This window comes from Myotis nattereri (genome assembly GCF_964212035.1).
Source record: "Myotis nattereri genome assembly, chromosome: 4".
NCBI lineage: Eukaryota > Metazoa > Chordata > Mammalia > Chiroptera > Vespertilionidae > Myotis > Myotis nattereri.
Window position 1 is genome coordinate 87,738,590 of NC_138079.1, and position 13,378 is coordinate 87,751,967.

At 42.1% G+C, this 13,378-nt stretch overlaps 1 protein-coding gene across 1 annotated transcript in view; it reads right to left on the reverse strand.

Moving 5' to 3' along the window:
* Window positions 1-719: 719 nt before the first annotated feature.
* Window positions 720-13,378, reverse strand: part of CRCP (CGRP receptor component) — a 35,464-nt gene continuing 22,805 nt past the window's right edge. The window contains exons 5-6 of the mRNA XM_081090330.1: window positions 7,551-7,608; window positions 720-2,753 (exon numbers count right to left, since the gene is read on the reverse strand). Of these exons, the coding sequence (XP_080946456.1) occupies window positions 2,604-2,753; window positions 7,551-7,608 (208 nt within the window). The 3' untranslated portion in view covers window positions 720-2,603. The remainder of the gene's footprint in view (window positions 2,754-7,550; window positions 7,609-13,378) is intronic.

The following is a 13,378-nucleotide window of genomic DNA, read 5'->3' on the forward strand; positions in this document are numbered from 1 at the left end:
TCTTTCTAAAATGTTCATTATTAATGTGACAGGAATATTACACAGAATATGGTTCTGATTAAAGATAAGTATTCCGAGTCTGTGTGGTTTAATCAGAAACTGAGGCTACATTCAGATCCCAAATGTAGAAACTAAAAATTTTCCTGAAATCCAACATAAAAGTTAGATCTAAGTAGATTCAATTGTTTTTTTAATCATACATTTTAAACTCCAAGTCATATTTCACTTGATTTCTTTTTATCCATGGCAAAACAAACTCTTCAAGATCTATAAAAATAACACAAGTTGACCCTTGACCAGCCGTGGGCAAACTACGGCCCGCGGGCCGGATCTGGCCCGTTTGAAATGAATAAAACTAAAAAAAAAAAAAAAAAAAAAAAGACCGTACCCTTTTATGTAATGATGTTTACTTTGAATTTATATTAGTTCACACAAACACTCCATCCATGCTTTTGTTCCAGCCCTCCGGTCCAGTTTAAGAACCCATTGTGGCCCTCGAGTCAAAAAGTTTGCCCACCCCTGCCCTAGACAGTTTGGTTCAGTGGATAGAGCGTTGGTCTGTGGACAGCAGGATCTCAGGTTCAATTCTGGTCAGGGTACATGCCCAGGTTGCAGGCTCAATCCCCAGTGGGGGGCATGCAGGAGGCAGCCAACCAATAATGCTCTCTCCCTCTCTAAAATCAATAAAAATATATATCAAAAAAAAACAAAAAACCAAGTTGGCAGTCACCTGGAAACAATTTATTATTAAATGGATTAAGCCTTAAATCCATCAAGCAAAAGAATCTAACATACTCATGGTTAAGATGAAACAATACACAAGCACATGTATGCCTTGACTAACAAAAATAGCCCCTGGTGAAATTCCCAATACTCAAGAAAGATTTAAAAATAAATGTCCTGTTCATTTAATGTTGCCTGTAAGCAGATCTCCCTGATCCTTAGACGATAAGGTTAAGACTGACACAATTACAACTGGGAGAGGGAAGGAGGTAAAGAAAATAAAAACCTAGAAATCACAGGGAATGGGAAGTAATCCAATTAACAGCAGCACTGAAAATATGTAATCTTACAACAAATGAGTGCCAATTTGGAAAATTAATGTCTATGGCCATTTTCTTCCCCAAATAGGGAGAAGAATGAATGTGGGAAATCAGATTTGCTTTCAATATTCCTAGGACCAAAAGCAATCACATATCTGGGAGCTACTAAACTCTCTAATGCTTGAATATTATTAACAAGCTCTTCACATAATTATCAAAATATTTTAAAAATTTAAAAACTGAAACCCTGCAATAGCCAATAAATTCAAATTCTCATTAATCAACCTCTATTTCTTACATATTTTATGAAAAGAGTGCATAATTGTACCCTTTTTAAAGATGCAAATAATTTGCCTGTTGTGCAAATGAGAAGCTCACCTGGTCTCCAAGGAGGCACCTGCCCAGGGCAGTCAGAAAGGCAACCAACACTGCATTTGTTGCCAGTCAATCAGTTTGAAGTGCCTTTTCAGTTGGAATGAGCTGTGCCTGAACATTTAAGACTAAATAGTGGGCTGGTAAACAAAGCCCATGCCATAGAGGAAAAGGGCCTTTAGACCTGATGAAGGGTTGGCAGACCTGTTCTTTTTATATCTCTGCCGTTCTTGAGGAAAAGATTCCTCTAAGGCGGTGGTTCTCAACCTTCCTAATGCCGCGACCCTTTAATATAGTTCCTCATGTTGTGGTGACCCCCAATTTCATTGTTACAAATTGAACATAATTAAAGCATAGTGATTAATCACAAAAACAGTATGTAATTATATACGTGTTTTCCGATGGTCTTAGGTGACCCCTGTGAAAGGGCCGTTCGACCCCCACACTTTAACCTAGAGCTGGTCTAGGAGCGATTAGCCATCTAACTGGATTCTGCTAACTCAGTTCTCATCCCAACAGCACTCTGCGCCCCTGAATGGGAAGTCCCTGAGGAAGTAGATGAAGCTAATTTGTGGGACAGTCCACAAAGGCAACGCAAGTATTGTACTAGCGGCATATAAAGGACTTTCCCACAAACGTGGCAAAGGCCACAAAAGAATTATTTTCCCACAGAGGGTTCCCCAGTCATTGTCCTCTTTGACTAGGCCAGCCGTGGGCAAACTACGGCCTGCGGGCCGAATCCGCTCGTTTGAAATGAATAAAACTAAAAAAAAAAAAAAAAAAAAAAAAGACCGTACCCTTTTATGTAATGATGTTTACTTTGAATTTATATTAGTTCACACAAACACTCCATCCATGCTTTTGTTCCGGCCCTCCGGTCCAGTTTAAAAACCCACTGTGGCCCCCGAGTCAAAAAGTTTGCCCACCCCTGGGCTAGGCCCTCCTTTCTTTAGCTCTCTGCCCTGACAACCTCAGCCTGTCTTCACCATGTTTCCTCTCCTGGATGCAAAGATATTTCTCTCTTCAGCTTATTTTTGAGAAAGGCTTCTTTTTGTGATTTACCCAACTAACTAACCATGAAATCAGGTTAGAGGGATAGAGGGTAAAACTAAACAAACAGTCCTCTATGTCTGAGAAACAGCTGCTGGCCTTTCAACTTCATGAGATGCTTGGCCCAGTTGTGCTCTTCTATGCCGGGTCCTCTTCATCCATCGTCACGTCACAGCCGGGAGTTTTCTTCTGCTCAGCCTCTGGCCCTGCAGGCAGAATGCTTGTGACCGTGTGGAGGAGCGCTTCGATCTGCTCCTCTGTGAGCCGTTCTTCACTCTCTTCCACCATCTGCAGAAGGAAGAAAACCTCTAGGGTTACAAATGAGCCTCCTAGGCTGAGCCACCCCATGTCATTCCCAGTCCCAGCCCAGCCTCTTAGCACAGAGCTCAGGGCCGGCCCAGAGCCTCTGGCCTCTCGGTCCTCTCCACCTTGGCTCCACAGGAGGGAGAAGCTTGATCAAATTTCAGGGTAAGCCAGTGCTAGTGCTCAAAATGGGTCAGTGGAAAAGGAGAGTTGCAGATTAGTATTTTTCTTGAAAGAAAAAGAAAACCCTAACAGTTCTATCCCTATGTACACATGTGACTATGTTGCATATGCAAAGAAAAACTCACCTCTGGGGAGTGCATGGTGCTTTATATATTTTTGTATTTTGCAAGTTCAACTGTAACTTACAAACTGTAGCAACAACTCATCTGATGATTCATCAGGAGTCTAATGAGTGTCACTGGAAAACAATCCCATACTGCCTCATCTGTGGTGCCAAGTGGTTTATATATTTTTTCTAATCCTCATTAACCCCACCACCTAAGAACAGCTCTTTAGGGAGCTATGTGCCTGGTGCTGCACCTTACATTTTACTAGTATGTCCATTATTTCTTTTAACCCTCACAACAATCCTGGCAAAGGGCAAACTAGAAATCCAAGCCAGGCCTATCCAACTCGAACACACACCACTGGGCCTTCGTCTCCTCCTGAGAATGCAGAACAGGAGTCTGATGAGTGACGCTGGAAAACAACCCCACACTGCCTCATCAAAGGTCTACTTAAAGCCTGGCTTCCGACACAGTCCTGGAAATCTGAACACATAGCCGATACCCACAATCATGAGCCAGTTTCTAAGCCTCACCTCTGATTCTCAATATGTTATCGAATACAAACATAATGTTTAGTCAGCCCCCTTTTAAAAATATGCAGGCAGTCACATTGTTTAAGCACATTCACTTGGTGGCATTAGCTGTCTATTGCAAACAACCTTTTCAGCTAAAGTGTCCAGGGTCCTATTCTATGGCATTTCCCACGGTGATCTCTGACATCTGGCAAGTAAGACCAAAAGGAATTCTAGAAAGAAATCCGGCAGATTTAAGTAAAGAAAGATGGCAAGCTAGACTTACAATCCTGAAATCAGTCCACTGCCTCACTTTACAAATAACGGTATAGAAACAAAAGAAGTCCAGTGACACATGCAAGATCATACTGCAAACTCCTGAAAAAACATTAGTCTCTTCATTCATCTTAGTCCAAAAATGTTTCCACAACTAGAGAATAACCCCGGGAGGTCTAGGGTGGGGAAGATACCAAGTGAACCAATGAAGTTAAATCCCATCACACTGTGAAATAAAATGTCCACTGTCTAATGATTCAAAGGCTCAATAAAATGTAACTTCTTAACTGAATAAGAAACAATCCCCAAAGCTCATTTAAAATCAGACATGCAAAATGGGTCCATGAAAGGACTAACACAGACTGCCTCCAAAGAATGAAGGAAGTGGAAGGAGGGATATATCCAATCTGATTTAATCCTGAGAAATGATGATCTCCATTTGAGAAGAATGTCTCCAAGTTTATGAATAACTGGTATATGCAGTTGATGGTGAACTACTTCCTGCCTCAGGTGAGAGGGTGAAGGACTCTGAACTACTGTCAGAGAGTGACAGCCTCCACTAGTATCTGTGTCGTGCCCACAGACTGTGAGGTGCTGTCACCGAATCACTGCCCCCAGAGCTTCTCAAGAACACTGCACATCAAGGCAGGACAAATTTACTGGTAAGTGGATGCTCAGCGTTACGAGGAAACTTGACCTGGGTCTCAAAGCAAGTGCGGGCAAGGTTTTTGACTTTGCATCCCAGCTCTTTCCAGAACACCATTCCTTCCACTAGGAGGTTCTATCATGTCCTCTCTCAGAGATGCTATGCTGTACGGCAGACTACTATAAAGTCCACTGGTTAAGAGTTTGGTTATGCGACCTCTAAGAGGCCTTCCCTTTCAGAAAACCAAACAGAGAGAACCTCAATAGGCCACCTTCTTGCATCCCAATCTCTGGATTTGGCAGATGCAACACTAAGATCAGATGTCAGGGAGGTGTGTTTTTGGCAAAAGGACTGATGAGCTTTCCATTTAGCCAAATTGGCCAGGAGCAGCTGTAATTCGCACATGGTCCTCAGGGATAATTATAGTCAGGAAGTTTTCTTTTCAATCCAAGATTCTCAGGCCCAAATAAAGAAGTGCAAAGCACCATCTCAACATTCTGATACCAAAGGTTTCAAGTTACTCAGAATATAAAGGCAAATGAAGTTTTAAAATCCAAAGTATTTGCAGATGGGTCAACATAAATGACAAATGTCTTTAATCATATACAGAGATTATATCAATACCCAGGAGCTGTCAAACTGAGCTGAACTGTTTCTCATTTTAAGCTGTCAGGCCTAACCTCCTACTTTCCTCAAACATCTCAAATCTAATAGTTACTGACACTTTTAGCTACTTGACCCAGGAATAGTTCACCCAACCTCTGTAAATTTCCATTTCCTCTAATATAAAATGAAAGTAATGTGTATAGTCAGGACCAAACAAGAACAAATACTATAGTCTTTTGTAAGTCATAAAACTCTATATAATTCAAGACATTTTATAGTCACTACATTATAACAGGCATAGATGGCAGTGCTGTTCAGGACCATGGCCGGTGAGGTCATGGGTTCACTGTCCTATCTTCAGACCAGAGTGCTCAAAAGGGAAGAAGAGTCACAGAAGCTGGGTGGCTTCCTCTTCTTCAGACAGATCTGAGGATTTCAACAAATCATGGCTGAGGTGTAACTGAAAAAGAGAAATTTCAGCCCCTAAAACTGAATACTAACAAATGTTAGATGCTGAGATTACTTCTAAATTGTAAGCTTTAGATGAGGAAAGTCTCAAGTCCTCTGCAGTTTCCACTCTCTGTGAAAACCCAACTTCTTATTCCACTCTGGTGAGAAGAGATACTGCTACAAGCCTTGGGAAATGATTTGCTCTCTTTTACAGCCAAATCCCAGGCTGGGAAAACTCTGGATATAATATGGCCCAACTACTGGGAAACAACACACATAATTTTCACCAAGGAAAGGAGAAGAGAAAGAACAGTCTGAGGGGATGCAAAAGTACATGGCTTGGAGGAACACAGTAAGACTTGTGAATTAGACAGACCCAATCAGCCACTCACTAGCCAAGATTATGATGGAGGCATTAAAGGTAACATATACAAAGCCCCTAGCACCACGTCTGGCATACAATAGGTATTCTTAATAGCAGCTAATTTTATAAGTAATGATAGAGCTTTGTACAGGCTCTGGGATGAGGTCACACTAATCCTCCTCATCTCTTCTCCATCTGTCCTTAAGCCATGAATAACATATGTTGCTGATTAAAGTTGGAGGAGACATGCCATGTGATCTTTAACCCAGAGGGAAAGGAATTAGTTTCTTGCTGTTTTGTTTGTTTTTTCTCTTTTCCAAGTTGAATCTCCAACATACACACAGTCGAAAGCATAAGAATAATGAGGGTTTAAAATGGAGTCTCTGTGTATCCTGAAGACCAGTTACCCAGAAAGGCACCCTTTGTGGAAGGAACTTTTCTAAGTTTTGAGTACATTCTGAAGGGCAGAAGTAACACTACAAAGACAGTAAGTTTTAGTCAAAAATTAAATACCCCATGACCTTTTAAGAAAAGAGTTTTTTTGTTTTGTTTTTTTAAACAATTCTAGAGATCATGGGTATTATTGGCCATTTTCTTCCACACTTTTCTGAAGGAAATTTGACAAAGTGCTCAATACTTCTAAAACTGACTTTGGAAACAGTTTTATTCTCATTTTATTAATTCTCCAGCCAAAGTTTTACACTGTCAGTTAAATGGCCTGCCTAATATTTGTAGCTTAATGATGCTCTTTGCTCTGTACAACGGAAGGAAACAGCAGGCCAATACAGCAGACACTCATCTGTATCACTGGACCTCATTTTCATTTTCCTTAAACCACCTCAGCTTTCTACTCCAGTTGCTTCCCACAATTCTGAAGCTTTATGCTGTGACTGCAATTTAGACTTTTCAAGTGATGAGGCTCCTCTGAATGGTTTTATGCAGGGAAATAAGATCAAATTTGTGGTTTTAGAAAATGAACTACATAGTGCTGTGGAAGACATAGTGAAGGGGCCAGACTGGAACAGGGAGAATGGTGAGGGGATAACTGAGATATGATGACAGAGTAATGCAGTGCAGTAATGAAAGGAAGAATAAGAGATAGAAGCAACAGAACCTGAGGACTAACTGAATGTGATAAAAAGAAGAGAATGACTTCCAGGTTTCTGGCTTAGGAGACTGGACCAGGAGGGTAAGAAAGAGAGCATGTGGGAAAGTGCACATATCCTCCATTAACCAAGAAAAGAAATTCAGGAAGAGCAGGTCAAAGGGTAGGAGTGGGAGAGATGAATTCCAGCAGAGTCATGCCGAGTCTAATGTTTGTACGCAACATCTGGGTTGACAATAATCCTACAGGGGAGCAATGGCCAGAATCATGTAGGATATCAGGTGAGACAAAGAGCTACCAAATCATAGGCCTAAACCATGTAGAAGGAATTAAATTTCGTCTTCTACTTTACCTAAGTCCATACTAACTAGGATCAAATTTCACATAAAATGGAGTGGTCTGTCTTTTCAAGTTATGTCAGATCCTGGCTTGTCTGTTGTCAGCCTTTATATCACCCTTTCTACATCTCATACCCATAAATCAACCCACCCACCCCCATTCCCGACACACACACACCAGCCTCCTTCACTCACCAGCTGGATCTCAACAGCAGTCATAGGCCTGTGATTCAGCAGCTGAAGTTTTTCAGCTCTGTCAAAAAATAAATAAAAATAAATTACAAAGCACTTAAAACTCTCATACCCCTAAGGATCTTGATTCTTTACCAAGTTGTTTAGAGAACAGTTTGCAAGACAAGTGGGAGAACCACTTGGAACATGGCCCTCAGCTTCCTCAACTGTAAAATGAAACTCAAGGGTACAAATGTGTATTAGAATCCTACAGATCAGAGAGGCCTAGATTGTAATAAACGTAACAAATATTAGAGATGAAAGTTCAATAAATTTTATTTGGAAAATGTAAGAAAAGTTTTCTTAATTCAGATAATAGAAAGTAAAGATTAACAAAATAATCTTGGTTGGTCACTGCTTAAGAATTCCTTTTTGAGATTAACTCTTACTGAAGTTTGACCTATTATCTTAGTAAACAAAATGACTTTAAGGGAGCAGGAGTTAATATACATAGTAGTACACAGTACCGTCTTCTGCCCTCAAAGAGCTTACAAACCAGTTGGGGAAAGAAGACAAATACAAACAAATTTTAAAAAGATTTAAGTAACAGTTGAAGATCACTGCCATCTGTCACATGGCACTACTTAGCTCACTGCTGAAGGGGTGGTTGAAATGCGTGGACTCTCAAAGATGACAGGACTTAAGAGAACAACTTCAATTACCACTCTATGCAGGTAACAATTTCTAAATTTTTCTTTCAATCTGACCCTGGAGCTCCAGATACATTTTTAAATGCAATAAATACTTACTGAGTTTAAAGACACTATAGAATAAAAAGATGAGTAAGCCACAAATCCCAGAGTCATGTGTTTCGGGAAGCAGTACAAGTTACCCAGACTCCCTAAGCCTCAGTTTCATCATTTGTAAAACATGCATGATGATATATTTACTATCTCACAAGGGGTGAGGAGGTGGCAGCAACAACCATTTATTGCTTACTTTCCATTAGAGAAGCACATTTAACTGTCATACTTAACCGACGCTGAGATTGGAAATAACTTGTCCAAGGTGACACAGCTAGTAAACAGCAGAGCTGGGACTCTACCACCAAAGCTCATGTTCTTTTTTTTTTTTTTTAAATATATTTTATTGATTTTTTACAGAGAGGAAGGGAGAGAGTTAGAAACATCGATGAGAGAGAATCATCGATCAGCTGCCTCCTGCACATCTCCTACTGGGGATGTGCCCGCAATCCAGGTACATGCCCTTGACCGGAATCGAACCTGGGACCCTTCAGTCCGCAAGCCGACGCTCTATCCACTGAGCCAAACCGGTTTTGGCCAAAGCTCATGTTCTTAATCATCTGCTTTCAGTGTTCGCAGTGTTCATAATGGTGACTGTCACACAGTAGTTTCTCCACAAACAGTAGTCATTAATATTGAAGTTGTAGTCCAGTTCTATTCCTCATAATTCCCCAAACATTTACTCTCAACTTGAAGAAGAAGACTTCACAGAGCAGACCCTTGCACTGGACTCTGCAGGACTTTCTAGGCAGAAAGGATAAACAGAATGGGCAGTCAAGGCAGGAACACACAAGTAAATGCCCAGAAGTACAAACATTCATGGAGCTTTAGGAAATGGCTCCTAGAGCGGTTGTGGGACACAAGATTCAGAGAGTCTTCTCAGGCAAAACTGCTAAGGGTCCCGTCTACCAAGAGCTCGATGTTACTCTGTACTCACTGGAGAGCAACCAAAGAAAGGACCATCATGCTCAGGCTGATACTGAAGCAATTCTGGAAGACCGGAGAAAATGGAGGCAAAGACACTGTAATACTCCCCAGTGAGAGAAAACAAAGTCGTGAACTTGGGCAGCGGCAGCAGCAGGGATGGCAAAGAGAGTCTGGACATGTGAAATGCTCTTGGTCACCCCCAGGTCTAGCAGTCAACAAACCTGACAACTGCCTAGGTTTGCTGAGGATGGGGGAAGGCAAGGGAAGAGTTAAAGTTTGTTGTCACGTTTTTGGCCTGTTTGGAAAACATATATTAACTGAAATTTAAGTTTGTGGTACTTTTACTGATTGATTGGTTTGAGGAAGGGAAAAAGAGAGAGAAATGCCGAAACCGGTTTGGCTCAGTGGATAGAGCGTCGGCCTGCGGACTGAGAGGTCCCAGGTTCGATTCCGGTCAAGGGCATGTACCTGGGTTGCGGGCATATCCCCAGTAGGAGATGTGCAGGAGGCAGCTGATCGATGATTCTCTCTCATCGATGTTTCTAACTCTCTATCTCTCTCCCTTCCTCTCTGTAAAAAATCAATAAAATATATTTTAAAAAAGAGAGAAACATCAATTTATTGTTCTACTTATTTATTCATTCACTGACTGATTCTTATATGTGCCCTGACTGGGGTTCGAACCCACAACCCTGGAGTATCGGGATGATACTCTAACCAATTGAGCTACCTGGCCAGGGCCAAGTTTGTGGTACTTTGAAAAAACAACAAATTCTATCAGGCAGACTGTGTAATTTTAGTCTTAATTTGGTCTAAAACTAAAGAAAAAGACCAGAGCTGGATTTATTCTCAAGGAGTTATGTGAAACCATCACAGTGGCTAACATAGCCCAGAGACCAAGTGCAGGGTAAGTGAAGAACCCAGGACAACGCCATAAAGCACCTGCATTTAAGGGGCCAGGAGAGAAGGCAGCAAAAGAGAATGAGGAGGAAGAAGCATAGCATATACAGAGTTCGGTACTATCCAGGGTTTCAGTCATCCACTGGGAGTCTTGAAACGTATGCCCCACGGATAAGGGGGGACTACCGTAAACACCACTGCAAACACTACACAGGAAAGCATCAGGCTACCTCCTATTCCATGCCTCAGCACATAATCCTTCTACTTAGCATTAACTCACCTGCATCTGGCCAACTCTTCCTTTACATTAAACCCACTGTAATCTCCTATGGACAAATTCTCAAATTCTGACACTTCAGTGTCTCTCTACTATGTCCCCACTACCACAGCAGTTACACTGTATTCATATCTGTGTACCCCCAACAACTAAGACAAAGCAAGCATAAATCTATATAATAAAAGCCTAAGCGACCGTTAAGGCAAAACGACCAGAACGACTGGTCACTATGATGCGCATTGACCACCGGGGGCAGACGCTCAATACAGGAGCTTCCCCCAGTTGGTCAGTGTGCTCCCACAGGGGGAGCACCGCTCAGCCAGAAGCCAGGCTCACATCTGGCTGGTGAGTACAGCGGCGGTAGCACCAAGTAGCAGTGAGCAGGCAGGCAGTAAGGAGCAAGGGGTCCTGGACTATGAGAGGTTGCAGGCCAGGCTGAGGGACCACCCCCCCACCCGTGCTCAAATTTCTTATACTGGGCCTCTAGTATAAGGATAAATTAAAGGATAGGGTAGCACTGACTTACAGAAGTTCTTCAAGGGAGAGACAGCTATTGAACACTGGGAGACATGACTCAGGATTCCATGCTCTGAAAGCAGTCATGGTAACCACACTCCAGATATTAGGGAAACCTGACAACCCTTCCACTCTGAGCTTTGCTGGCCCCAGAGGTCATGTCCCAAATATGGTGGCAAATCCCAAGAGTAATCTGAGCACAGAAAAGTCCCTTTTAGGGACCCCAAGATATTTACAGACCTGCCCAGGCTGGGTCTTGAAGGCAAGTCCTTCCTCTATGCCTGGTAGTCATAGCTATACATCTTAGAGCAGTGGATCTCAACCTCCCTAATGCCGCGACCCTTTAATACAGTTCCTCATGTTGTGGTGACCCCCAATTTCATTGTTACAAATTGAACATAATTAAAGCATAGTGATTAATCACAAAAACAGTATGTAATTTTATATGTTTTCCGATGGTCTTAGGCGACCCTTGTGAAAGGGTCGTTCGACCCCCAAAGGGGTCGTGACCCACAGGTTGAGAACCGCTGTCTTAGAGAGACCTAAGGAAGAGACCCAGGCTGTAAGCCAGATTGTAGTTCTTGAGAATTAAATGCCTTAAGAAAAAATTAAAACGATTAAAGAACCAAATGCTTTGGAGAATTAACATGCTAAAGAAAATATGACACGAGACGTAGTGTCCAAGTGAATTCAAGTTGAATCTCAATACTACCATTTTGCTGAATAAAGTTGTGATGTGAAATAAAGAATGATTTCTACAATACCCTCAGGGACTCTAGTAACGAAGGTACTTAACCAAATTAATGACACTCCAGTTTGCACTACTAGATCTGTACCAGTTAAGGGCTAGTATCTTTCATTTCCTTCCTATGAAAGAATGGTAGAGAAAAACTCTATTGAGATATTCAGATATAAGGATTAAAGAGCACTTCAACAGTTTCTATTATAAATGTGATTCCTGCCTTAAACTGCACTAGCTAGCAAAAGATGGTTCAGTCCCTGACTGGTTTGGCTCAGTGGATAGAGTGCCAGCCTGCAGATTGAAGGGTCCTAGATTCAATCCAGTCAAGGGCATGTACGTTGGTTGTGGGCACATCCCCAGTAGGGGGTGTGCAGGAGGCAGCTGATGGATGTTTCTCTCTCATCGACGTTTCTACCTCTCTATCCCTTTCCCTTCCTCTCTGTAAAAAATCAATAAAACATATTTTAAAAAAAAGAAAAAAAGAAGATGGTTCAGGTCTCGATGGTATATGGCAAGCAGCCCCCTGGATCACCAGGCACTGAGGCCAATTAATTCCAATGGACTGCAACGGTTGGCTACCTCCTAGAGGAGCCAGGCCCCAGCCACAGTGAAAGAAGCCTGCATACCCCCTCTAGTGATTGGTTTTAGAAAAACACTGCCTGTAGCTTTTGCTTCTGGCAGTCATGAATAACTTATATGCATGTTAATCTGATCCAGGAATCAACCATTTAATTAAAAGTAGACATGAAACTGTTAAAGACTTTGCTTACTTTGGTTCAGTCATCAACTCAAATGGAGACTACAGCATTGGTGGTATAGTGGTGAGCATAGTTGCTTTCCAAATGGAGACTACAGCCATGAAATCAAGAGAAGGTTGAAACTTGGAAGGGCAGCAATGGAAGAATTAATTACGAAAGGCTTCTGGTCAAGACTGCAGTGTAGATAAATGCTGTACTTGCCTTCTCCCATGATCACATCAAAATTACAATTAATCTACAGAACCATCATTGAGACCCACCTGAAGTCTAGCTGACCAGAAGTCCTATAACTAAGGATAGAAAAAAGCAGCCATGCAAAGACTGATAGGAAGGACAGAGACATGAAACAAGCAAGCTGGTCCCACACCTACCCGTTGCAGTTAAAAATGGGGAAGGGCATCTCAGCTGTGGAGGTCCCCTTTGAAGAATGAGGAATCCCAGCTCCAAACCATGCCCTCCAGCCCAGGATTCCAGAGCCAGAAAGAGAAGTCCCCATAACTTCTGACTGTGGAAACCAGCAGGGATTATGGCTGAGTGAGAAAGAGAGCTGCTGGAGTCCCAGGGGTTCCTCTTAAAGGGTCCACAGAGACTCACTTGCTCTGAGCTCCAGTGCTGGGACACCACCTCAAAAGGCAACATGAGCATACAGGAAGGAATTGAATTGTCTGGTTTTGGGGCGCAGGCTGCCATAAAACTTTAGAATCATTCATCAAAGGATTTGTAAAAGGCACTTGAATTCTGCATATGGCTGTGAGATGAAGTCAGTCAAAGGAGGCATTATAAATGGCACTGTTCATGTCAGCAACTGATTATATATGGCTATTAATACTTAAATTTGCCCACCCAGTGTGGCACAGTGGTTGAGCATCCACCTGGGAACCAAGAGATCCTGGTTGGAATCCAGGTCAGGGCACATGCCTGGATTGCAG